At 44.9% G+C, this 27,332-nt stretch overlaps 1 protein-coding gene across 4 annotated transcripts in view; it reads left to right on the top strand.

Moving 5' to 3' along the window:
* Positions 1-27,332, top strand: part of SFMBT2 (Scm like with four mbt domains 2) — a 180,207-nt gene that overhangs the window by 75,952 nt on the left and 76,923 nt on the right. For 3 of the 4 annotated variants that reach the window (XM_069547183.1, XM_069547182.1, XM_069547184.1), the window contains exons 5-7: positions 1,393-1,481; positions 3,168-3,414; positions 12,008-12,105. In XM_069547183.1, coding sequence (XP_069403284.1) covers positions 1,393-1,481; positions 3,168-3,414; positions 12,008-12,105 — 434 coding nt within the window. Of the gene's footprint in view, positions 1-1,392; positions 1,482-3,167; positions 3,415-12,007; positions 12,106-27,332 lie in introns of those variants that run through there. The other variant, XM_069547185.1, reaches the window with a different exon arrangement.

Genomic DNA, 27,332 nt, shown 5'->3' with positions numbered 1-27,332 from the left:
CCCTGGAAGCCCGTCTTTTTGGAAAGCTGTCTTAAATGCAGTGTTCTTTTGTGCTGTTTGGGGCCCTATCACATTTGCACTAAGAGAATAGCAGCCTCTACCTTGACTTCTCTGCCACTGGCTTTCTTTGTTTCCCTTCAAGCTTTATGCTGCTTCCAGATTGATGTTATGCAGAGGTTTCCTGATTTAAAAACTTGTTTATTGGCATGTAGTTGATGCTGAAGCTGAAGCTCCAGTATGTTGGTTACCTGATGTGAAGAACTGACTCAATGGAAAAGACCCTGATGTTGGGGAAGATTGAAGGCAGAAGGAGAAAGGGGCAGCAGAGGATGAGATGGTTGGATGGCATCACCGACTCAATGGACATGAATTTGAGACACTCTGGGAGATTGTGAAGGGCAGGGAAGAAGCCTGGCATGCTTCAGTCCACGAGGTCATAAAGAGTTGGACATGACTTAGCCACTGAACAACAAAATAGTTGATTTACAATGGCGTGTTAGTTTCAGAGGTACAGCAGAGTTACTCAGTTATATGTATAATATATCCATTCGTTTTCAGATTCTTTTCTCATATAGGTTATTACAGAATATTGAGTAGAGTTCCCTGTGCTATATAGTAGATCCTTGTTGGTTTATATGTATTAATAGTAGTGTGTATATGTTTCATCTCAAAGTCTTAATTTATACCCCCTGCCACGTTTCCCCTTCGGTAACTGAGTTTTGGAAATTGGTGAGCGTGTTCCCGTTTTGTAAATAAGTTCACTTCTATCATTTTTAAAATTTAGATTCCGCATAGAGATTTCCTGTTTATTAAACATGGGTGCTGCCTTTTTGGCCTGTCCGCAGTTTTGTTCCTGCCACTTAGCATTACGTTCTGTGCTCCAGCCAGACCGTGTGCCGCTGAGGGACATTCTTTCTCCATCTCCTCCCCCCCTTCATTGCTCTCATTAGGAGATGCTGTTCCTCTGAGCCTGAAAATCCTTCCTTTCTCTCCTCTGCCTCAGTAATAAGTCTTTATTATAATTTAGAGCCTGGCTTTGTTTTCTACCTGGAAAACTTTCTCCGATTCTTCTGTTCCCTCTTTCTTCTTGGAGCCTCCTAAATTCTGTGCTGTGAAACATCTCCTTGGTTGTTTACAGAAGTTTCTAAACAGATGATCAGACTTCAGGGTCTCACGTTCTTTCACCTTTCTGATGCCCAGCGAAACCTAGGCACGTGTTCGATGAGACGTTACCCATCGTCGGCAGGTCCATCGTTGGCATTTTAGTTCTTCCTCTAAGCACAGTATCTGAAATGAAGAAACATCATGAAAGAACTCATATGTACGGAAAGGTGCTGGGATGCTCCATTGCTTTCTTAAAGTGTGTGTGTGTTTTCTCCTTTGTCTCACCAGCTATCAAAGAGAAGTATACAGACTGGACAGAATTTCTCATTCGGGATTTGACTGGTTCCCGGACGGCCCCCGCCAGCCTTTTGGAAGGTGTATGTATTGTTATCCAGCTATTCTCTGTCATCTGAAGCTGCACAGTTAACACGAGCTCACAGCTAAGAGCACCTTTGCATATATCCTTCTATGGGTGCACGAGTCCACACGGACATTGGTGTACAAATAGCATAATGTCATGTCTTTTCCCGAATCACTTAGATGACTGATTCTAATGGGACCGAAGTGTCTTCACCTGTGGTCCAATCCAAAAGTGGAAAATTTGCTTTTATGGGAACATATTTTAAAATAATAACATGGTAGGACAGTTACCTACTATCTTGTACATTTAAGAGTCTATCTTATGTTCGTGAATGCATATAAAATCCTGTAGAAAAACTATTTTGTTGAAGTGACAACTAAGCATTCATGTGCTGGGGTGTAGCCTCAAAGTGTGTTGATAAATGATTTGCTGTTTTATTTATGCATAGCCCCAGTTTTTAAACACATGTTAAATCATATTTGAATTAGTCCCCCTTGTAAAACAAGAGGAGAAATGACTAACCATATTTAAATGTGGTTAAGGTTGTTTTAAGGTACTGAAGAAAAAATGGGTTATTTGAAAATAATTTTATTCTGATACATTTTAATATTTATATCCTGGAACAGTATATAAGAGGACTGCACTGTCATAAATAATTATTGAGTTACCAAATCTGTTTTTGAAGAATGCCCCTGAGAAAGGGGGAAACACGATGAATGACCAAGAATATGATACAGAGTTTGACAGTCTCATTATTCTCTTAACATTAACCATAAATTTCCTGCCTTTCATAAATGATACTGAAATTTGGGAACACCACAGACTCATACTGGGTTGTCTGGTTTTGTTTTGTGATGATTTTGCCTAATGTAGTTTTGTATCTTGGTGGCTACTAATTGAATTGTTTGGTTGACAACTCAAAGTAATGGTTGCTCACCCTTTCAAAAGGACAGATTGTCTTACTTTGTTAATTTTTTAAGCATATTTGCCTACAGGGCTGGCTGAACAAACACCCTTTTCGTATGCAAACATGTGCTAAGAAGGTTGCTTAGAAGGGGCAGACACTATATACATTGTCCAAACCAACTGTGGGGTGGTGTCCAAATTACCCAGTAGTCTAATTTAGCTGATTATTAGTGTGTATTAGGCATTCATCAAGAGTGTCCGCCACACGTGTACGGCGTATGCATGTGATATGCTTTATGCGTATCATCGGACAGGTATGAGAGGGTGCTGATTATGAGAGCAGGGCCATCGTGAGACAGACGTCTGCTGAGTCAAGGTTGAAATTGATGGCCCCATGTCAGATGGATCCATCTCTTGGAAAAGCAGACAGTTTGTTCCCACTTGTTTTCCAGTTTGAGGCAAATTTGGTGGAACATGTCTTCAAAGCACCCTCGTTCCTCCCAAGTGTAGTTGTATCTGGGAAGGGTGATTTGTTTGGTGAGAACTTAGCACAAACTGTTCTTTTCTGTTTGCTTGTGGTTTTGTTGTTGCATACGGAGTTGGGAAAGATGGATGTGGGGCGGGAGGGGCGGGGGGTGGGAGAGGAGGGTGGGGGTGGAGGGGAAACACCAGACTGTTTGCCAATAGCTTGGATGATGGTGTGGAAAAAAAAAAAAATTATCTTCTGCTGTCATCTGTTTCCATGAGCACCTGAAAATAAAGTTTAAAATAAGGAGTTTTGCTTCTGTTTAAACAGCCTCTGCGAGGGAAAGGCCCTATAGACCTCATTACAGTTGATTCCTTAATAGAGCTGCAGGACTCTCAGGACCCTTTTCAGTTCTGGATAGTTAGTGTGCTTGAGAATGCTGGAGGAAGATTACGCCTTCGCTATGTGGGATTGGAGGACACTGAATCCTATGACCAGTGGTTGTTTTACTTGGATTACAGACTTCGACCAGTGGGTTGGTGTCAAGAGAATGAATACAGGATGGACCCACCTTCAGGTAAGGGGCGGGAGCTTCCGCCGCTCTCAGGTGCTGTCGGAAGAGATGCGATTATTTGCCTGGATGTCTCTCTGGAAGATGTGTTAGCTCCGCGGTGTCTTTCCCGTTTGTACTTGTGCACAGGAAGTGTTTTAACCTCACACACTCTCTGGTGAATGGAACCCAAGACCTCAATGAATAGTGTTCTGAAACGAGAAGGCAGAGCGGGAAGCTGTGGGAAAGCTGGTCCGGTTCCTTTGGAGTCACTGGTTTGGAAATAAAAGATGCAGTGCATGGGGACGGGGCGATATTCCCTGAGTTTCTCTAGGAATCTGATAGTCTTGCAAGTAGGTTCTGAAATATTTGCCCTTCTACCCACGGCCATCCATCCATCCATCCGTCCATTCATCCCCCCATCCAGCCTTCTACCCGTAGATTCATCTACCCATCCATTCATCCATGTGTATGTTCAAGTACAATGCAGATTCAAATAAAATGCTTATTGTTGCATTATCTGTCCTGACCTGGAAATAGCAAAAAAGAAAACCACCATGCTTTTTTCCCCTGGTGCACCATAGATTTTTAAATAGCTTCAAGTACCTTGACAAATGCCTTTCTAGAGATTTAATTGGGTAGAAGACTACATCATGCTTCCTCACATACCCAACTGGGCAAAAACTCAAGAGTTTACAAAAATAACCATTCTTGAATGTTTTCTACCTGCCAGGTGATTTTACATCTGTTAGGTTGTTTATTTTGATTCCAAAAAAGTGCTACGTGGTTCGTGTGAATATTTCCTCTTACAGCAGAGAAAATTTGAGACTGAGTTTAAGCTCCATGTCTAAGATTGCATGGTTTTTCAGAGGACTGTGCTGAAATTCAGGTTCCCAGGTCCCCTTCTTCTTCCACACAATTTCCCCTGCTGCCTCTTACTGGGCTTATCAACCTTTTGATAGACAGCTGTAGAACAAAAATGTTGGATTCTCATGGAATTAAAGATGCCAAGGAAGGAATGCTGCTACTGCTGCTAAGTCGCTTCAGTCGTGTCCGACTCTGTGTGACCCCATAGACGGCAGCCTACCAGGCTCCGCTGTCCCTGGGATTCTCCAGGCAAGAACACTGGAGTGGGTTGCCATTTCCTTCTCCAATGCATAAAAGGGAAAAGTGAAAGTGAAGTCGCTCAGTCGTGTCAGACTCTGTGCAACCCCATGGACTGTAGCCTACCAGGCTCCACCGTCCATGGGATTTTCCAGGCAAGAGTACTGGAGTGGGGTGCCATTGCCTTCTCCAAAGGAAGGAATACATCTTCCCAAATTTGCTGATTTTCATTCTGGTCAATTTCACAGGTTTACTGGAAGCTAAGAGTTGGCTCTTTCCTTCTGTAAAATTGCCAGAGCCTTTCTGCTCCCATCTTAGTTGCCAGAGTTCGTCTTGAGGATGTGAAGCAGAGGAGTCATATTTCCCTTTTCCGTCAGTCAAGGGCTTTAATTGAAAAGTGTCCTGGTTCTCCATGTCACGTGTTTGCATTTGTGTTGCATTTGACAGGCGTATAAACCTGTAACGTGGTATTTCATTAGTATTGTTGTTGTCAATGTTATGAGAAGCAGGCAAGCAATCCACTTATACCCTGAGTAGTTTGGGGATATGATTACAAATGAAAGGCCTGTCGGTTTTGTGAGGAGAGGCCTTAGTTCCCAAGGTTTGCCTTGGAATTCATAACCTAACAGGAGAAATTTACTTCGTGCAGAAAGTTGGGTGTATCAATCTTAGTATCTAATTGCTGTAAAATTTTTAGAGCAATATATAATTGCCAGTGTAAATTTATAGCAAAGCAAAGGATGACTAATAGCTCTTAGACTCTGTGTAATGTCCCTCTCCTATGCTCATACTCAATGGCCAGAATGGAAACTGTCCCTCTAGAAGCTAGGGAAATGCTTGAATAAAGGAAGAGACCCCTCTCTCTCTTTAAGATAATTTGATGTCTTTGTAAGACAAGAATAGACTGTATTTACTCATAGTAATTTTCTGACCATGAATTGTTCATTGCACTGAAGAGTTAAAGCCTTTGGGAAAGGCATTCCTCATCAAGTACTTGTGTTTTCAACATGTAAACTGTCAACAGGAAAGACTGTGGATGGAAAGAAATTAAAAGATGAAAGGTCACCCCAAGTATGATTTTGAGTTCTTCAGATGAATAGTTACAAGATGAACTCTGACTTCTACCTGATTCAGCAGAACACCACCCGGGAACAGAATCCAGTCCTTTGGGTTTCTATAAATTAGTTTCGGGACCGGGTGTGACTTGTTAAGCTAAGATGGCAGTGCTCTTTCCTTGACTGAAGTCTAGGTGGGAGTGAGCTTTCAGACTGGCACAGAGAGCACTAGACCATTTTTCTTATTCCCAAACACACTTAAGTAAATGAATGTTCATCACAATGGGTGGTAAGAAGTTGAGATGGAAGGGTGGGCAAGGAGCGCAGATAAGGGGCACTTTGGGTAGAGAGGCATCCCTGGGTATCCACAGGGGATTGGTCCCAGGATCCCCACGGATGCCAGAGATGCACATGCGAGGGACCAGTGATGCTTGAGTCTCGGATATTAAACAGCACAGTACAGTTGACCTTCTGCACGCGCAGGTTTGATGTTCTGCATCCGCCACCTTCCCATCCGCAGGTTCCATATTCTCAGGCTTCTCCATCTGCAGTTTCTACCATCCTCGGGGGTCCTTCTGCCAAGGGTGGAATATTCAGGAACTGCAGGCCTGGAGGGCTGCCTGGACTTTGAGAGTGAGGTTGTGCCAGGTCACCCTGTCCTCTTTGCTGTGCTGGCAACGACTCCTTTCTTTCCCTGATACTTTCTGTTTCTTAAAGGACACAGTATTTCTCAACTGTTCAGTGCAGGTAGAGGTATAGAAATAGGTGGTAGATAGTACGTGGTGTGTAGGTCTTCACACACTGGAGGAGAAGGTGCTGGCTGTTAACGCTGTCTGCCAGTGAGAAGCCTGCATCCCATTCATTTCTGGATGGAATCAGAGGACACGGGATGGTGGATGGGAGATTAGAGAGGGTGCGGCCACCCCACTCCACCCACCCATCAGGGGTGCAGGTGCTGAGGGGCAGGAGCCCAGCTTTAGCAAAGACCAGACGAGGGAACGGAAGCTGGTGAAATGCCAGCAATCATCGGAGGGCAGTGGTTTCCTGCATCCGTAGTGATTCAGGTGTTATCAGGGCGGGACGGGGAATCCAGAGGTGCCCTTTCTTCAGCAGAAGAATGAATGGAAGGCAGAGCATGATTTGACAGACCTGGAGCTCTTTTTCCAGCCCTGCATCCCTGACGCCTCCCTCATATGCTTATTTTCTGGCGTGCGGCCTCCTCTGTGGTCCCCAACTTTTCTGTGTGTGTCTCCTCTTTTGGAACACTGCTTTCTCATGCCCTCACTTCATCCAGAACTCGGATGCTGAACTCAAAGTGCATGACCCATTCTCTGCTGTGCCCCCTCACACCCTGTCCAGCACGTAGTAGGTGCTCAGTAACTGTGTGCCAAGTGAGGTGACTGAATAAAAATTCAGATGTGTCTAGACAGAAGGAAGGAACTAGCCAAGTCCACCTCCCAGGAGCCAAATCATTGGTGGGAGTTTGGAAGCCAGTTCGGAGGGGAGAGCCTGGTGGAGATACTCCTAGACTGTGCTGCTCACCTTGCCCTGAAGTGTTAGTGGAGCTTCTGAGCAAGTAGAGATGCGATCTCTTTAACACCTGGGACAGCTCCAGGATATGAGGTCTGTGGTGTTCAGGATGGGAATTTCTTCCTCTAAAAAGGTCCCCATGTGACTAGAGTTTGAGAAACCGGACAGAGGGGAAGGAACCTGGGCTTGGAGTCAGGGTCCAAGTGGGCCTTTCCTTCCACTATGTCACTGGCCATAGAGCCTCTGGGTGAGTTCCTCTACTTCGAACTTCAGTTTTCACATCTGTAAAATGGGAGTCGCCCCATGTTTGCTTTTCTGCTGTTACTCAGGTGATTGGTATTTTCTAAATATTCAATCTGTGATTAGAGTATTAAGGTTATGTTTGATTTTCTAAGAAATGTAAGTAGGCTGTTGAGGTCTAGGAGTCATTTAGAGGCCCCACCTGCTTTTAATTTTTAAATTTATTTTAATTGGAATATAATTACTTTACAATAGTGTGATTGTTTATGCCATATATCAACATGCATAGGCCACAGGTATACCTGTGTCCCCCCATCCTGAACCCCCCTCTCACCTCCCTCCCCCGCCACCAGCTGCTTTTATGTTTTTGGAGGTTTAGAAAGCAGATAGAATCTGACATGTTTTTGCAGAAACTAAAGAGATGAAGCTTCTGAGGTTTAAGAAAAATCCTTAAATCCTTACCTCTATATTCTTGTGTATATCTTTTCCCTTCAAAATCTTTATGTCAACCATCCCCTGCCCCACCCTGCCTTCTTTTTATTTTAGATAGTGCCTGGAGCTAGACGTTTCTGAATCTAATTCAGATGCTTCCTACATGAACTGTTTCTTATTCCAAAAACAATCATTATTTTTTATCTTAGCTTGGGCCGCCTTAACAAAATACCATTGACTGAGGGGTTGAGCCTTGAAAAACACAAATCCACAGTTCTGGAGGATGGGAGTTCAAAGTTAGAGCATCAGCAGTGTTGAGTGCTGGGAGGATTCTCTTCCTGATTTGTAGATGGCCGCCTTCTTGCTGGGTCCTCACCTGGCCGCCTTTTCTACTTTTTTTAATCTTCCGGCTGTGCTGCATGACATGTGGGGTCTTATTTCTCCACCAAGGATCCAACCCACATTCCCTGCACTGGAAGCATGAAGCCTTAACCACTTGGTCACCAGAGAAGTCCCCTGGCCTCTCCTCCGCGTGTACATGGAGATGTGTATATATGCATATCTCTATCTGTATGTTGAGAGTGAGCATACACTTGAAAGAGAGCTCTTTGGTGTCTCCTTTTGCCAGGGCGCTAATCCCATCATGGGGCCCCCACCCTCCTGACCCCATCTAAACCTAATTACTTCCCAAAGCTCCATGACATCAAGGGGTTAGGGCTTCAACATACAAATTTTGGGAGGACACAAGCGTTTAGTCCACAGTACTTCCCAGTGTCTATGAAGGAGCATAGGCGAGCCTTTCCTCACTGGTCCAAGGCTGGTGGAGAGGGAAGGAGGGGGGCTGTGGGGTGCATAAATAAAGAGGATTGCCCCTCCAGGCCTGCACTCACCTCAGCCTGTGAGATGAGTATTTCGCTCGCCCCTCTTCCTCCTGCACTTTCCATGAGATGGATGGCCAGTCTGCAGAGGTGGACACCTCGTTTTCACTTAGGTTTCTAGTTCAAGATGAGTCAGGACAGGTTTTAATTGCCTCTTAACTTCTTGCCAACAGAAATGGACATGATACACTCTATTTAATTACCAGCAACACGATCACTTTAAGAACATGTTTTATGTTCTTTTAATGGTGCTATTTATTGTCCATAAACTTGCTGGTGTAACCAAGCACCTCTCGGTCTAATGAAACACACACATAGACTATTGTTCTTTGCTTGTTGAAACTAGGAGGTGTTTAGCTTCTGCAGGTGGCCGAGGGTACTGACAAAACTGCAGCTATTTTTTCACTTTTTAAGACAGAGTGTGCCCTGCCATAGGATTAACTTCTGTATTAGAATTTAATATCCTCAGCATGAAGACAAAGCATCTTGAGACTGTAGGACAGAGATGAAAGTCCGGCGAGATCTCCTAGGTATCTTCCTTCATTCCAGCTGCTGTAACAGATGGGAAAGAGGGGGGCTTGTAAACGAGAGACATTGATTTCTCCCAGCTCTGGAGGTTGGATGTCCAAGATCTGGGCACCAGCAGAGTCAGTGTCTGATGAGGACCTACTTCCTGGTTCATAGACCGTGTCTTCTCACTGTGTTCTCACCTGGAGGAAGGGGTAGGGATCTTTCTGGGGTCTCTCTTATAAAAGGACACTGATTCCATCCTGGGAGGCCCGTTCTTATGATCTCATCACCTCCCAGTGGCCCCGGCTCCTAAGGCCATCACCTTGAGTATTTCAGCATGAATTTTAGGGGGACCTGCATTCAGATCAAAGTGCTCGCTTTATGACACTTCTCTCTGGTTTGCTGGAACAGACATGGCATCAGGTGGATGCAGCCCCCTGGGGTGACACGACTGGTCCAGGTCTGCTCTGCCAGCTGTCAGGAGGGGCTGTGAGCGTTTCTCGGAGCCCCAGAGAAATCGCTGCCCATCTCCGTGCTCAGATCTCAGTTTGGATCTGCCCATGTTGGGTTTTCATTGCTCTGGTCCTGAGTAATTTTTTAAAAAATTTTTTGGTTAATTATGGTTTCTCTTTACCTTTCTTTGGTTAAATATGGTTTCTCTTACCTTTCTCTTTAGAGGTAAAAATTACATTAACTTATCTAATAATTTGTCAGACCATAATCCCACTCGTTCAGTTTCAGCATATTATTTGGTGATACTCAGCAGCCCTTTTATCTTAGTTTTTTTTTTTTTAAATTTTTTTATTGGAGTCTAGTTACTCAGCCTTGGGTAATTTTAAACACTCTTCTTTCACCCTCCTCTCTGTCTCGGGGGCTCCTCCTGACTCAAGAGTCCTCAGTTACAGACTGTGGGAGTTCGGGGAGCGGTGCTTTCTCTTCTCTTTTCTTTCCCTGTGTGTCTGCAGACCTTCCTTTAACCTTGTCTTTAGGAGTCACCCTCCTTTGGCATGACTTGGTTCTCCCTTTGTTATGATGTCGAGCTCCCCGTCACCCTGCTTCCAGAACCCTAGAAAGTGGGTTTGTTCCTATTTTACTTAGGAGGTCCAGGATCTTGTTTGTTGTTCCCTCATGCCCCCCTTCTTGGGGCTCCCCTGGTGCCTCAGCTGGTAAAAAATTCGTCTGCAATGTGGGAGCTGTGGGTTCCATCCCTGGGTTGGGAAGATCCCCTGGAGGAGGGCATGGTGACCCCCTCCCGTATTCTTGCCTGGAGAATCCCCATGGACAGAGGAGCCTGGTGGGCTACAAAGGGACGGACAGGACTGAGCACTGAGCATGTTTGGCGCACCTGACCCCCTCTTGAGCTGCTCGCTTGGGGTCCTCTGGGCTGTGCTTCCAGAAACCTGAACTGCCTTCCTCTTTCCCAAGGTTCTGATGCAGCGCCCTGAGTTGGAGCACCAGTGCATCCCAGGGAATCCCCGTCACCCACCCCGGGACACTTCATAAGGCTCCGTGAATTGGTCCCTCTTCCTTCTTTGTGGGACCTTGTGATAAGTAGTTTCTCCCTCTGGCCCCCCGCCTTCTCACCTGTGGAGGTTGGAGGGACCATTCTCTGCAAAGGTGTTTTCCTGAATGTGTCTACCAAAAAGAATCTCATTCTATTTTTGCTCTGATAACGAAATACCAAATTGGGGGAAAGAATTCCGCAGAGGTGTAAGAGCATAAATAAAAGGCTAGAGAGGGTTATAGACAGTTTATACAAGTAGAGTCTGTCTTGTCATTAAGTATCCTTTATGGGACTTGACATAGCTGACAAGAGTGATGGTGGGCAGGGCATTGATAACCTGGCCCCTTCCGGCAGCACCGCTTGCCCACTATAATTGTGATAGTCTGCAAAGACCAAATAAACTGCTAAAACACAGGCGGTTCAAGCTCAAGGTGAGTTCAGACGCTATGAGCATCAAAATATATGGCTGCCTGCTAAAAAGCAGACATGCAAGAAATTAGAAATACAGCCCCAAAGGCTTAATGTTGCCTTTTAACTGTGCTTAAATTGATATTCATATCCTGGCTATCTGTCTGAAGTAGCCTGAGTTGATATAGCGAAGGCATAAACATATCTCCTGCAAGTGAGTGCTTCTGCAAATCCTATTTTGATAAGGTCTTAAATCTGTTGAGATCAGATCATAAAATTCCCCTGCAGTTTCAGCAACCGGTAAAAACACCTCTCAACAATTTTGTTCTTCTAATTTTGTATTCAGACAGTGTAACCTCCCTTCGTAAATCCCTTTTCCCCACCGTGGGTGGAAACCTGGGCAACATGTGATGTGGTAGCAATATTTCAAGTGCAAATATTAAACTTGGTTGGTAAATTTTAATCTACCTTTTCATAATTTCCTGGCTTATGTGGACTATTTTTAGCATATGAGAGCTTAGAGATTTAGTGAGAAATAGGCTGTAATAACTGAAAACGCCAGACAAGAGTCTTCTCATTTAGAAACTTACCAGGTAATAAGTTCTTCGTCATTGGATATGACTTTCCCGGTGATGTGTGGAATTTGGGGCTGAGGATGGATGAAGGTGTGATGAACGTGATGTAGTCCATCAAATTCCATACAGAATGCATGCAGGTAGTCCCTGAAGAAGAGCCCTATTAAGTCGATTCTTTATTTTGGATCGCAGAATCCCAAGTTGCTGTTTAACTTAAGGAAATCTCTTTAGCAGGTGGCTTTTTATGGCGGGCAGGGTGCGAATGCTTACAGCCGCTGAGCCTGCCAAGTTATTATGAAACCCTGAGAAGATAAAATTGAGCAAAGAACCACCCGGTAGAACGTTTCAGCCCTTAAACTCTTATGTGATTTGCTGTTGATACAGAAATCTATCCTTTGAAGACGGACTCAGAGTGGAAACGTGCTCTGGAGAAATCTCTTATTGACGCTGCTAAGTTTCCTCTTCCAATGGAAGTGTTTAAGGTAAGATGTTGATTCCTAGCAATTTATCTGCTCTTTTTGAGAATAAACCCTGTTAAGAAGTTGCCTGCTTCCCAGTACGTCCCGCTATTTAAAAAGCTACCTTCTTGGCTGGTGTCCATTTTAACTGTTTAAAACGCTGTCTGTTCCATTTTGCTCAGTTTTGTAATCTTCCCAAATACCCACGTTCCGAGATAATGCTTAAAACCTTTTTATTAAATAATTAATAAGGATATTATAAGATAATCCGAATCTGACTAAAATTTTTTTTTCAAGATTTACAGTTCTTTTCCATCATACGAGATTATAGAAATTGCATTTTCACCCTCTCACTCCTTCCCAAAGAAACCAAAGAAAATAGAGCAATCTAATTTTGTTATTTGCTTGATTAAAAAAATGATGTTTTCCCATGATGGCTCAGACAGCTCCTGCCTCTGGGTAACCAGATCCCTGACTTTGGTGTTAACCATGTCCTTGCCTGTCTGTGTCGTGTTACTACCTACGTATGTTTTCCTTAATGTTATACATCTTACTCTTGACGTGTACATGAGGAGCGAGACCAGCGCTGATTGTTGCAGGAGACGGCATTTTCTTGCTCTCTGGAGTGGAGGTAGCCGGACATGGCCTGGGTGCTAAACGGGCCTCACCTTCCACTGAGTTTTCAGGGAAGTTAGGTAGGCACAGTCCTGAGCTGACCTTGGGGAGTTGGTTGGGTCATCAGCCAGACTTCGTCCTGAACTCCGGGTGCTGGCCATCCCTTAGTAACGCAGACTGCGTCCTGAACTCCGGGTGCTGGCCATCCCTTAGTAACGCAGACTGCGTCCTCAACTCCGGGTGCTGGCCATCCCTTAGTAACGCAGACTGCGTCCTCAACTCCGGGTGCTGGCCATCCCTTAGTAACGCAGACTGCAGTCCATGGGTTTACCCTCTCTGCTTGTCCACCTCTGCTTCTCAGAACACACCCAGCACTGCATTTCTGTGCGGTGACTCCAAGCTTCCCATCTGCTCTGGGCGGCGGGGCCTCCAGGGGCCCCTGGGACCTTCTTCAGAGCATGGTCAGGGCGAGTCAGTGTCATTAACAATCTGGAGCTGGCTTACTCTGGCGTTTTGTCCTCAGGTTACGAGGATGATAAAACAGCGCAGCCTCTGGCCCTGGCAGCCTGCTCTGCCCTCACCCTGAGGGACTGAGAGAGTTGTGATTCTGCCTGCATTCGTCTCTGATAGCTTGGGTCTAGAATTCTAGGTCGGCTGTCCCTTTTGTCGAGAGTCCGGAGTTACTCACTCTTCCTTTCCTCCTCTGAAACCGTATATTCTCTTTTTCTCCACTGTTGTGAAATTTCACGATGGTTGACCTTTGCAGGTGTCTCTGTCCATCTAGAGGGCAGGGTACGTTGGGTGACCGCCACTCATGGTTTTTAATTTTGGAGATGTTTCTTCTCAAGTCCTGTCTTCCGTCTCTCTTATTCTCTTCACCTGTGACTGTGTGGCTGTGGGGCTCTCGGCCTGGCACTGCAGTGTTTTTCTCTCTATTTCAATGTTTCATCTTCTGCTCCGTCTGCTCTGCTGTCAGACGTTTTCTTCACTCAGTGTGCTGTTGGGCTTTGACGAGTACTCGTTCGGCACTTTTTTCTGAGTGCTCCTGTTCTTTCAGCCTGGAAGCACGAGTGTTTCTTGTTGGAAGTATTGATTTTTGTCAAGTTGTTTTTTTCTCCGGAATAGTTTGCTTTCTCCACGTTGCTTTTGGTTTCTGTCATTCTCGCTTGAGGCTGTCCTTGGGTGTCTGAGAATCCTTCCCCGTGCTCTGGGGTAAGAGGGAGATGTGAGCGCTGAGGGCGGGGCTGGGCCGTGCAGCGAGACCTCCGTAGTACGGGAGCCTCTTCTTTGTGTGATGATTTTTTTCTCTTTAGCTGATTTCCGAGGAGGAGAATTTCAGCTTCCCACCAGGGGTTCAGGTCCAGCTGCCCGCGTCACTAAAAGCTGAGTGGCAGGAACAGGGCTTGGGATTTCCACCTTGAGTTTGTTTGTACCTGCACCCACAGACTAGGGGCCACCTGCTTTATCCTCTTCACAGGAGACTTGGGGACCCCTGGTCTGTAGAGTTGGAGAGGGAAGGATGCCTGGGATCTGACTGCCTCTCAGACAGCCCCCCACGCTTCTTGCTGTATCACCTTCCATTCATCCGCAGTTTCAGACATACCTGCTGTTACTGGTTTCTGAGCCTTCTGAAGGTTCCGCCCTGTTCATAGGACTGCGTCTCAGCTCTTCTGCAGGAGGCTTGAGATTTGGCTCTGTTGAATAAGTTTAGTTATTTCTCATTCATGTGTGTTTTATCTTCTCTTGTTTATTTTTTTCTTTTGGCTGTGCCAGGCAGCATGTGGGATCTTAGTTCCTGGATCAGGGATTGAACCCACTTCCCCTGCAGTGGAGTCTTAACCACATTCTGTCTTACTGGCCTGCCAGGGAGGTCCTTAGTTTCGGTTCTTTAGTTGCCGATTGAGTGGCTTTGTGTCTTTAAAAAACTTTACTGTGATTTTGGTTAGCATCTAGGAAGAGGTGAAATTAATGTGGGTTTTTAATCTACCATCTTTTAATCTACCGTCCGAGACTCCCTTTTTTTTAAAAGTCTTGTAGCTTAGACTGTAGGGTAAAGTTCTCACATCATTCATTCAGTGAAACATAACTCCTTGGCTATAATCATACTCAGTAAATATTTCTCAAATATGGAATGAATTCTTGAATGGACAGATTCATTTTACTCATTGATTTGAAATATTTTGAGTTAATAATATATGAATAGTCAGAGTCATTGGATATGCAGATTTATTATTTAGAATTATGAATACCAAGATTCAAAATATATAAACATTAATAATTCTTATATATTTTTAGGGGATTCCCAGGTGGTGCTAGCAGTAAATAACCTGCCTGTCAGTGGAGGAGGTGTGAAAGACATGGGTTCTATCCCTGGGTCGGGAAGATCCTCTGCAGGAGGGTGTGGCAACCCACTCCAGTATTCTTGCCTGGGAAATCCCATGAATAGAGGAGCCTGGCGGGCTGCAGTCCTTGGGGTCGTAAAGAGTCAGGCATGACTGAAGCAACACAGCACACATGTATATTTCTAACTAATAATTAACTAACTTGTTAGCTGTTTATTGAGTAGCTACTCTGCATAGTGCTCTTGACCTGGTTCCAAGGTTTCATAATTGTTTATATTTTTCTCAAAAACAGCAGTTGCCTCCTTCTCTCCCTTTAATGTTTTCTATTAGAAACCATGTTATTTCCATGGAGTACCTGAGAATTGTCCTCCTCCTCAATATTTTGTTTATAATTAAGTTGCTTTTTAAAAATTATTCTATTCTGGTGTATAGTTGATTAACCATGTTATGTTAGTTTCAGGTGTACAGCAAAATGATTCAGTTACACATACGCATGTGTCTGTTCTTTTTACAATTCTTTTCCCACTTAAAGTATTACAGAATATTGAGCAGAGTCCCCTGTGCTGTACAGTCGCTGCTTTAAAGAGTAGATGCTGAGTATTTTCTGTTTTTCACAGGGTCTAAGGGTGTATGGAGTGGGCACTTAATAAATAAAAATTGGCAGAATTGAAAATTCTGTGTTCTTAAAGCTTATGAAACACTTTATAAATGTTACCTTTTATTTCAGTTTGGTGGAAAAGAAAGGGGAAATTTGCTGAAACAGATTTTGTATGCAGTGAATGTTTGTACAGTTAATTTTGAAATCCTGAGAACGACCACCGTGTTAGTTTCCTAACACCGTTGTAATAATGTGCCACAAACTGTGTAGCTGAAAACAACGGATATGCACTTTGCCCCGGTTGTGGAGGCTGCAGTGATATCCAGGGGTCAGCAGCACGCCCCCGGAAGGCTTTGAGGGAGAAACGGTCCCTGGAGTCTGTCCTCTCTTCTGGGGGTTGCCCACGGTCCTTGCTGTTGCTTGGATGTGACTGCATCAGCAGCCCAGTCTCTGCCTCTGTCTGTGTGGCCTTCTCCCTGCGTGTCTGTCCAGACTTCCCCTGTGGGGTCACCGATCTTTCAGTGTGGGCCTGTGCTGACGCCATGTGACCTCCGCTTCACTTGAGAGCAGGAGCAGGGACCCTTTTCCCAAACCAGGTCAGATTCACAGGTTCTTGGTGGAGGTGCCTTTGGACAACCATATTTCATGTATGTACATTAATCTCAGAAACCACCGAGTAGTATTTTCTACTGAGTAATTCCACATGCATGGAGGTAAATTATTCAGATATGTTACATGGGGGCATGGGATGAGATTCAAACTCTCTTAGCAGTTGAATTAAAACAAGAGACAATTTATTGCCCTTGATTTGAGAGAGCACATTAAATGATTTTCAGATGCCGTATTTTACTGAGAATTCTGACTTCCCTATTTGAAAAGTGCAGATAAATTTCAAAACCCAGAGAGATGTTATGGGGAGGGAGGTGGGAGGGGGGTTCATGTTTGGGAACGCATGTAAGAATTAAAGATTTTAAAATTTAAAAAATAAAAAAATATTAAAAAAAAACAACGTATCTTCAGAAGAAACATAAGTTAATGAAATGGATGCCAAAAATGGGGAAGGGATTAAAAAATATTTTTTGTTATTGGAAAATAAATAGTGAACTTTTGTTTCTTGAAAACCAGTCTCATCATTTAGAGACCCAGTAGATTTGATAAAGAATAATCTGTATAACAATACTAATTTATTTGAGAGAAAACATTAGGTATATATTCCTACACTACAAATCAGCAAGGCCTCTCACTGGCTATTTTTTTTTAACATTTTATGTTACTTTTGTAAGCCATCATATACTTAACATAGGATACATCCCACTGTCAAATAAAGTGAAATGCCCCAGTTTCAATGAAAACTTTTTACTTTTGTCTTCACAAAGGACTACCAGGGTAGGTTTCTCTTAAGAGTTTTTTTGTCATGAAAAATGAAGGACAGGGCTAAACCAGTTTTTGGCCAGTGATTTCTTACCTGCTTCAATTCTAATTCAGGAAGTATTTATTAAAATATAAAGAGTGGATTTGAGGGTATTTAGTTAAGGTTTTAAAATAGGGCCAAGGGAGACTAGACCGTAAGAATCTAATGATAATCAATGTATTGATTAATGTATAATCAATGTAATTATCAATGTGTTTCATATGTGAGACACTCGTAAGCCTTTTATAATTACTGCTGCTTTTAATTTTCTGCAGTTCTTATAAATAGGTCGTAGTCTGCCATGGTGACCCCTCTTGTTTGCAAATGTTACATTACAGAGGTTTCACGGACAACTCCCATGTACTTCAAAAAGACCTGCAAATGAGAAACAGCAGTTCCTAATTTGCCAGGTGATTGAAAAACAGGCCTTTTTCCTTAGAGGAATACAGATGCTCAGCCCAGGAAAAGCGGGGGCTCTTCAGAGCCCCTCATTCATGACCACACGTCATAATTGCAAGGGAAGAATGTTCTTTGGAGTGTCACTAAGGACCATTCTTCATTTTTACCTCTTAAAGAAGTGAAATTGTTTGAAGACTTTTTCCCATTCATTAACAGCAACAAAAAAAGCTTAAATCCTCAATGTGAAATGCTGAAGACGCTATTTAGAGACATGCGGGAGAGTCAAGGGAGCTCTAAGAACTGAGGTGGGGGCCAGAAACCCCAGTGTGCTTCCCAGGTCAGGGTCCTCGGATCTGCCCCCTACCCCCTCCTTGGTTTGGTAATTCACTAGGACTCAAGGTTGCTGAGATCACGGTTGCAGTTTATTACAGTGAGGGACCCAGCAGGCAAGGGGCTTCCCTGGCGGCTCGATGATAAAGAATCTGCCTGCCAGTCCTGGAGACATGGGTTCCGTCCCTGATCCACGAAGATCGTGCATGCCAGGAGTAACTAAGCCTGTGCACCACAACTGTTGAGCCTGGGCTCTAGACCCCAGGAGCTGCAGCTGAAGCCGGTGTGCCCTAGAGTCTGTGCTCTGCAAGAGAAGCCACTCCCGTGCGAAGCCCGTGCCCCTCAGCTAGAGGGCAGCCCCGACCCCCCATAGCTAGAGGAAGCCCACGCAACAACAGAGACCCAGCACAGCCAAAAACAGGTAAAATTACGGAAGAAAAAGTTTCCTTAAAAAGAAGAAAAGATAGCTGGCAAAATCAGCAAAGACAGGGAATGCAGTGAATGCTGGAAACCACACACACACGCTTCCTTACCTAGAGTCCTCTTCCAGAGAAAGTGCACAGGATGGTCTTAATTCCTCCCGCAGCATGTTGGCCCAGCACGTCCTAGGGATGCTCGGAAGAGACTCAGAGTGTCCGGGGCGGTCGTGGGGGCAGGCAGTTGTAGGTGCCCTTTGCCCAGCAGGCACCCATCTTCCAGTTGCCTGGAGGGAAACTAGGGGTGTTGGTATAAACTGTATGGTTGGTACAAACTGTGTGGGCACAGTGGGCCACTCTTACATTTAGGGAAGATTTCACGTCCTTGTTGGGTCCTGTTAACCTGCCTCCTGACCCTGGAGGCAGGCCTTTTTCAGGCCTGCTGCCTGTGCCAGTTCTTGTCTGCACACCTCCATCCCACTGGTCTATCAGCCTCTTGGCTCTGCCAGCAGAATCCAGAATCCCGAGTCCACCCACCCTTCACTGTGTCCGCCACCGCCACCCCAGTCCAAGCTACTATCCTCCCTGGACTCCTGCATCCATCTCAGAATTTGTTTCCGGGCTTGTTCACTCACAGTCCCTCTGCAGACTGTTCTGAGAGCCGCCAGACGGATTGTTCTGAAACAGGATTCAGATCATGTCACTCCTCTGCTCTGTGGTTCCTGATGGGACTCCCGTGTGATGCTGGGGTCCCCACGAGCTCTCTGAGCGCCTCTGTTGCTCACGGGCCCCATTGGCTCTGCTCTGCCACCAGCTTCTGCCATCCGTCCAGGGCACAGAGATGCCTGTTCACGGGCCTTTGCGGTGATGCTCTACCTGGAGCGTGATTTCCCCTACTCACGCCCCTCACTGTCTTCAAGTCTCTGCTTAAAGTCAGAGAAAGCATCCTCATGCCATCTCCCCGGCCTTGCAGCATGCTTGGCATTTATCCCCTGACATCGTCTGCATCAGGTTGCTTTCTCTGGGTCTGCTCCATTTCTTCTCCCTGGAATGTATGCTCCATGAGAGCAGATTGCTTCTATTTTCATGAGCTGGCACCTTGAACACTTCAGTCATAGAAGCACTCAGTACATCGTCTTGAGTAGGTTAGTGAAGAAATAAGTACAAGTCTCAGCTTGGATAAAAGTTCCCATCCATTGTGGCCGCCTTGACCAGTTTCCCATCAATACCTGTGGCCATGGTGGAGGTTAAAGGGGTTCAAGGTCATGAGAGCTGAGGCTTTGACTTTGTCAGGACTCACAGCAGGTAAAAGGTGTGCCTGGTGCAGTGCTTGGTAAGACTCCCAGTCTCCTGGTGTCCCCCTCACAGCTCAGCCTCTGTCGTCTCTGACTTGGGTAGCGGTTGAACAGATCCAAAATTAGGTATCTGTAACTGATACCGTGTTATAGACGTTCAGTGCCCTTGACATCTGTAAATAAGGGGCCTCTGCTAAGGACGAAGTGGTAAGTTAAGCCTAGTTTGGTTTCATCTCAGGTGACGCCTGTCTCATTTTCATTGCTCCTTGTTTTCCCGTAAGTTCATGTTTGATAAACAGAGAGGAGGGACCACTGAGAAAAGGCTAATTGAGAAAAAAAGATGCTCTGTGTGGCCATTGTGTTTTTTTTTTTCCCCACATACACATAAAGACAGACATTCCGTGCACGTATTTCTTCACCGCTCAGGGTGTACAGGCTGTGCTCGTAACACATGGGACAGTCCCCATCTGTTACTCTTTAGCTCTTTCCAACTTTGAATTATGTACCTGTTGGGGCGCTTGTCAACTTAACCCTTAGGAGAGAAACCCTCGTCTGTTTTCTCATCTGAGACCGAGATCAGAGGCCAGAGAGAGAAGGTCAAGTGTAGCCAAGAGAGCTTTCCTTTCTCATTCTGGCTGGTCCGGCCGAAGGGGTAAGAGACGGTGTGAACCGCTCTTTCCTCAGGTTGTCCGGTTATGGCTTCTATGGCGACCGACTTCTTCCCTTGGGCAGCTGAATTCAGCAACACTGTAGGACTCATAGCTGAATTTGGCCTTCAGGTCGGACCCTTGGATTCTTCCAGGATTTGCTCGAGGCCCCCTCTGTAGGGCCCGAACTTAATTTCTTGAGCATGACAGTCCCTGTTCCACCCAGCAGCATGTCTGATACCAAATAGTGAAGCAGTACTTTGGCCACCTGATGTGAAGAGCCGACTCATTGGAAAAGACCCTGATGCTGGGAAAGATTGAGGGCGAAAGGAGAAGGGGGCGGCAGAGGATGAGATGGTTAGATAGCATCACTGACTCAAGGGACGTGAATTTGAGCGAAGTCTGAGAGACGGTTAAGGAAAGAGGAGCAGTCCGTGGGTCACAAAGAGTCAGACATGACTTAGCAACTCAACAAAATGTTTGTGTGATGCATCGTGACTCTTTTTTTCTCGTCAACTAAAACCCAGTGGTTCTTTGAAAGAGAGCCTGTCTTACACAGCAGGTCATGTTCTCACTGGCCTGGGGGCTGGAGCCCTGTGATCCTGCTGGTATTGCTGACTTGACCTCAGAGTTTCTGCCCAATGGTGGGCCCCGGGCTGCCCTGACGTGGACTCTGGTCCTGCACACCCAGGCCTGGGAACTCAGTCTCTGCAATTTCCCTACCTTCTTGCTCTTTCTCATCTCTTTAAAGACTCAGGCAGGACAGCCTCTCTGGGATGGTGAATCACATCAGTTTATGTAATGCTTGTCCTTTGCCACTTAGAGAAACCAGAGGAGGGGCTTGTGTGTGTTTTTTTTCACATGTTCTGGGTTCTTGAACTGTAGCCCGTGCGTTACAGAACTCAAAACATAGTGGGGACAACCTGTTTTTACGTGTGTTGGAAAAAATCTTGTGAGACCTGCTAAAGAGGGCAGCTTGGTCCAACAGGAAAGGTAATGGTGAAAATCTCAAAGCCCAGTTGTGTCGAGAGTTCAGAACAAACATCGTATAGACACATATATAACAACTCTAAAAAAAACAGTAGTGATGAAGCTATTTGCAGGGAAGGAATAGAGACACAGAGTGGACGTGTGGACACCGTTGGGGAAGGAGAGGGTGGGGCGAGTTGGGAGAGTGGCATTGCCGTACGTACACTACCATGCGTAAGACAGCTCACGAGTGGGAGGCTGCTGTCTAGCACAGGGAACTCAGCTCGTTCTGTGATGACCCAGTGGGTGGAACGGGAGGTTCAAGAGGGAGGGGATCTATATACTTAGGGCTGACTCACTTCATTGTACAGCAGAAACCAACACAGCATTTTAAAGAAACTGTCAGTTCAGTTCAGTCGCTCAGTCGTGTCCGACTCTTTGTGACCCCATGGACTGCAGCACGCCAGGCCTCCCCGTCCATCACCAACTCCCAGAGCCTACTCAAACTCATGTCCATTGAGTCAGTGTTGCCATCCAACCATCTCATCCTCTGTCATCCCCTTCTGCTTTCAATCTTTCCCAGCATCAGGGTCTTTTCAACTGAGTCAGCTCTTCGCATCAGGTGGCCAAAGTATGGGAGTTTCTGCTTCAACATCAGTCCTTCCAATGAATATTGAGAACTGATCTCCTTTAAGATGGACTGCTTGGATCTCCTTGCAGTCCAAGGGACTCTCAAGAGTCTTCTCCAACACCACAGTTCGAAAGCATCAGTTCTTTGGCGGTCAGCTTCTTTATAGTCCAACTCTCATATCTATATGACTACTGGAAAAACCATAGCCTAGACTAGACGGACCTTTGCTGGCAAAGTAAAGAAACTATAATTTAAAAAAATTGTGATGTCTTGATTGTGGGGCCCTGCGCTGCTGCCTGCAGGCTGCTAGGTAGTGTCTTGCTTTCAATTCCAAACACTTAAGAATTACAGTGCATCGTGGTTATCTTTGCTGTGATTTGCCTGGTCAGGGAGCTAGGATCCCACTTGCCACACTTCGTTGTTGGTTAGTTGCTAAGTCGTCTCCAGCTCTCATGGCCCCATGGACTGTAGCCCGCCAGGCTCCTCTGTGTGGAATTCTCCTGGCAAGAATACTGGAGTGGGGTGCCACTACCTTCAGGGAATCTTCTTGACCCAGGGATCCAACCCATATCTCCTGCTGCTGCTGCTGCTAAGTCGCTTTAGTCGTGTCTGACTCTGTGTGACCCCATAGATGGCAGCCCACCAGGCTCCCCCGTCCCTGGGATTCTCCAGGCAAGAACGCTGGAGTGGGTTGCCATTTCCTTCTCCAATGCATGAAAGTGAAAAGTGAAAGTGAAGTCGCTCAGTCATGTCCGACTCTTTGCTACCCCATGGACTGCAGCCCACCAGGCTCCTCCGTCCATGGGATTTTCCAGGCAAGAGCACTGGAGTGGGGCGCCATCGCCTTCTCCTTATCTCCTGCATGACAGGCGAATTCGTTGCTACTGAACCTCTATGGAAGCCGGTAATCACTGTTTACCTGTGTGTGTGTGATCCTGTTTTTTTTTTTTTCTTATAGTGGTGCTGTAAGTAAGGTTGAATTTCTAGCCACTTAGTGTTTTTGTGGTGTTTTAAGTATTAATCAATGAAAGGCATTGTCCTTGCCCCTGTTGTTTTAAAACAACCAGTGTATCGGTTTGGGAACTTAACTTCGGAAATAGTCCTGCTACAATCACCTGTTAACAAATTTTTGTGGTTTGGGTTGAAGTATGTAATACTAGGTTTTCTCATGACTGCTTTTTAACTTGATTGAATGCAGGACTAGTTGATAAAAATTGGTATTTACAGCTGTAAGTAAAAAATGAAAACGCTTATTAGTGTTCAGCTTATAGATTTTTTATTACTTTTTTTTATAAAGACTTCGTGGGTAAGTTAAGTGCAATGGAATTGAAATATAATAATGCTATTGATTTAATTAATGCTGGCATCTTAATGTCCATTTTTAGATGAAACTAATGTAAAGAGGGTAATTATCTAATGACCATATGAGAACTAGGTCTTTGGTAAGACAAAAGAGGAACAGTGTGAAAGATTGCATTGGATTTTTTTTTAGCATAACAGAACATGCTGATGTGAATAAAGGAATTAAAGCCTAGGGCATTGTGTATTGATAATATATATGCAAGTGTAAGACTAATTAAAACCCCCCTTGGACTTTTCTGGAGCCTATTCTTAGAAATTATGCAAATTAAATGAAGCCTTTGAAAAAATGCTTATGCAATGTTTGAGGTCTCTGAAGACCAAAAAAAAAAAAAAAAAAGTGGCATGTTGCAACTGAAAAAATTATACTGGGAAGTGTTCTTTTTTATTAATTAATTTATTTTAATTGGAGGCTAATTACTTTACAATATTGTGGTGGTTTTTGCCACACGCTGACATGAATCCGCCACGGGTGTACACGTGTTCGGCATCGAGAGCCCGCCTCCCGCCTCCCTGCCCATCCATCCCTCTGGGCTGTCCCAGTGCACCAGCTCTAAATGCCCCGTTTCATGCGTCGATTTGGACTGGTGACGTATTTCACAGTTGGTAGTATACATGTTCAGTGCTATTCTCTCAAATCATCCCACCCTTGCCCTCTCCCACAGAGCCCAAAAGTCTGTTGTTGACATCTGTGTCTCTTTTGCTATCTCACATACAGGGTTATCATTACCATCTTTCTAAATTCCATATATATGCGTTAATATACTGTATTGCTGTTTTTCTTTCTGACTTACTTCACTCTGTATAAGAGGCTCCAGTTTCATCCACCTCATTAGAACTGATTCAAATGAGTTCTTTTTAATAGCTGAGTAATATTCCATGGTGTATATGTACCACAACTTCCTTATCCATTTTTCTGCCAATGGACATCTAGGTTGCTTCCGTGTCCTAACTATCATAAACAGTGCTGCGATGAACGCTGGGGTACACATGTCTCTTAATTCTGGTTTCCTGGTGTGTATGCCCAGCAGTGGGATCTAGGTTGCTTCCATGTCCTAACTATTGTAAACAGTGCTGTGATGAACACCAGGGTACACACGTCTCTTAATTCTGGTTGCCTGGGGTGTATTCCCAGCAGTGGGATTGCTGGGTCGTATGGCAGTGTTTTTGGGTATGATGTGCTAAAAGGTTTTGATACTTACATGCAAGGGGACTAAATTGCACATTGTTTTTTGTCCATTTTTTATATCCTCATGAGCAAAACTAGAACCAGAGGATTAAAGATTGAGGCTCAAATGGCCACTGCTGAAGGAAATTCCTGGAGTATTTAATTGTGGAACTGGGGCTGTAAAAGTTTGGTTTCTGTACAGGGAGTGAGGCACTGCTTTTCTTACATGAAAGTCTTCACCGAGTACATTTTCATTGTGTCATGTTAATTAGTTTAAACTCCCTCTCCCCCATGCCACATGCTTCCTGTTTTTGTACCATGTGGGGTGTATTTATCTAATGAAGCAGGGCTGGCAAGAAGCATTGGCTGTTTGGAGAGCCTGTGATACACGTGCTAAACTGTAAGTGCTCCCAGCTCCTCAAGTAAATGGAGAGCAATCAGTGGGTTAAGATCAAGGAGGCATTTGGGAAATGAGGTGACCCTAAAATGGTCTTTCTTTTTCCCTGTCTTCTGCTTCTCAGTCAGTACTCTTCACCTCCTTCTGTAGGCTAATCCTCTGGCACTTGTCTGTGTCTTGGAGATCCTCAGTATTCACCCTGAAGCTCTATTGCTCTGCCAGTGACCAGTATTCAGGCAGCTCTGCGCAGTGTGTGTGCTCAGTCATGTCTGACGTTTTGTAGCCCATGAGGCTCCTCTGTCCAAGGGATTCTCCAGGCAAGAATGCTGGAGTGGGTTGCCAATCCCTCCTCCAGGGGATCTTCCCGACCCAGGGATTGAAGCCGCATCTCTTATGTCTCCTGAATTGGCAGGCGGGTTCTTTATCACTGCACCACCTGGGAAGCCCGCTCTGTGCAGCAGTGTTTATTAAATGGTGATATTTGATTCTTTCAGGTCATGCTTTTTTCCCAGGCATGGGGCTCCCTTTAAAGGGATCTCGGGGACCAGCGTGTACCTGGGGTGCTCTGAGGTCATCTGATGTCCTCTGCCTCACAGGTGAAATAAAGGAAGGCATCGGGCAGAATGCCAAATATATTGTGTTTTATGCACACTTCTTTTTCCAGCCTTCTTTATCACACTTCAGTCGTTTTCTAACTAAATTCCAAGATTCTCAGTGTCGGGAACCACATGTTTTTCACTTCATTCTACACCCAGGTTAGCACTTAATACAGGGTATTGAAAATACCACCGGCAGGTTGGGGCTCCTGTGTACTTGGCAGCTGGGCACGTTTCCTGGATGAACTCCATTTATCAGAGGAACCCGTCTGGGTTAGCACTGATACCGTTATATGACAGATAGGTGTCGATGACTGATAACTTGTAGAGCATTGTAGGCATTCGCCGTACACATTTCTTCAATCTCCACGCCTTAAAGAACATGAAAGCAATTAGTAAAAAACAGTGGTTCATTGTTGATGAAGACTGATTGTATACAACCATTGGGAGGTAATTCTAGTGTCAGAATTTTATCTTGACAGTTTTTTCTTAAGCCATCGACAAGTGCTGTGAATTGACAGCAGTAATTGGAGGTTTGCAGTAAGTGGTCAGCATTAATAGCTATCACTTTTTAATTTGGCAATATCTTTATTTGAAATAGCATCATAGGAGTGTATAGGTTGTAAATAAGGGTTTTATTTGTTGTTATTATTTTTTTGCTTGCTTAGCTATTAGCAGTTGAAAAATGAAAAGAGCCATTTTGGTCTTTGCTTCTCAGTCTGTTCCATGGCTACTCACAGACGACTAGGTAATCTGATGGCTAGATCATGTGCTTAGCCTCAGACCACGTCGATTTGAATCCTGGCTTCCCAGGTGGTGCTAGAGGTGAAGACCCCGCCTGGCAGTGCAGGCGACATAGGAGATGCAGGTTCGGTCCCTGAGTCTGGAAGATCCTGTGCAGAAGGAAATGGCATCCCACTCCAGTATTCATGCATGGAGAATCCCATGGACAGAGGAGCCTGGCGGACTATAGACCATGGGGTTGCACAGTTAGCAGGCACACATGCATTCTCTTGTCAGCTGTGTGTCCTTGTTTAGGTAACTTAACCTCTATATGTCTTAGTTTCTTGTCTGTAAGATGGATCATACCCCATAGTCTGCTATGAGGGGAAAATGATAATACAAGGAAAGTGCTCACAAGTATTTACAGTATCTTCGTTGCTGTTACTGTTTCTCCCTGCTTGAATATTTTAGTCCAAACCCGGCTAGGGTCAGTGTCAGCTGACCCTTCAGTTCAGCTCTTGCCCAGTCGTGTCCCGCTCTTTGCGACCCCGTGGCCTGCAGCACGCCAGGCTTCCCTGTCCATCACCAACTCCCCGAGCTTGCTCAAACTCACGTGCATCCAGTCGGTGATGCCATCCAACCATCTCATCCTCTGTCATCCCCTTCTCCTCCCGTCTTCAATCTTGCCCAGCATCAGGGTCTTTCCCAATGCATCAGTTCTTCTCATCAGGTGGACAAAATATTGGGAGTTTCGGCTTCAGCATCAGTCCTCCCAATGAATATTCAGGACTGATTTCGTGAGAGAGAGTGAAAGCTCTGTGGGTTTAGGAAAAGTAAAGCTGATGAAGTTCGCGTGGGTTATGGAAGTTGATGTGTATAATAATCTCTTTTACATTGTCATTCAACTGAAAATAAGATTCCCTGAAGAGTGATTGTTAAGGTAGGCTGGTAAGACAGCCCTTCAGTAAAATGAATGGTGTTTTACTTCTCATCAATATAAAACTACTTCAGGGCAAAAATAAAATGTATAGCCATTAATGAAAATGGGAATGACATCTCCAGCCTGTCTTAAGAGAAAGGGGATTTTCCATAAGCAGTTGAACTGGACTCTGGTTCGTTTGAATAAACAGTGTTTCGTGAATGTGACAGGCACATCTGTAAATGTCCTGAGGATTTACCACTTCCTCCTCATTTCAGGAGCAGCATCATTCTTGGTTCAGTAATTGAGAGGTGTGAAGGATTCTTTGGAGCTTTGCAAAGGCTAGGATGTATCTTTCAACCCACAGTGAATTTCCCATTATCTCTCAGCAGATCATCGGTTTTCTGAATCATTTCGGGGGTCAGCAACACTTCCC

This window comes from Ovis canadensis, chromosome 13 (assembly GCF_042477335.2).
Source record: "Ovis canadensis isolate MfBH-ARS-UI-01 breed Bighorn chromosome 13, ARS-UI_OviCan_v2, whole genome shotgun sequence".
NCBI classification, from domain to species: Eukaryota; Metazoa; Chordata; class Mammalia; order Artiodactyla; family Bovidae; genus Ovis; species Ovis canadensis.
This window is presented reverse-complemented; position numbering and strand designations above follow the sequence as displayed.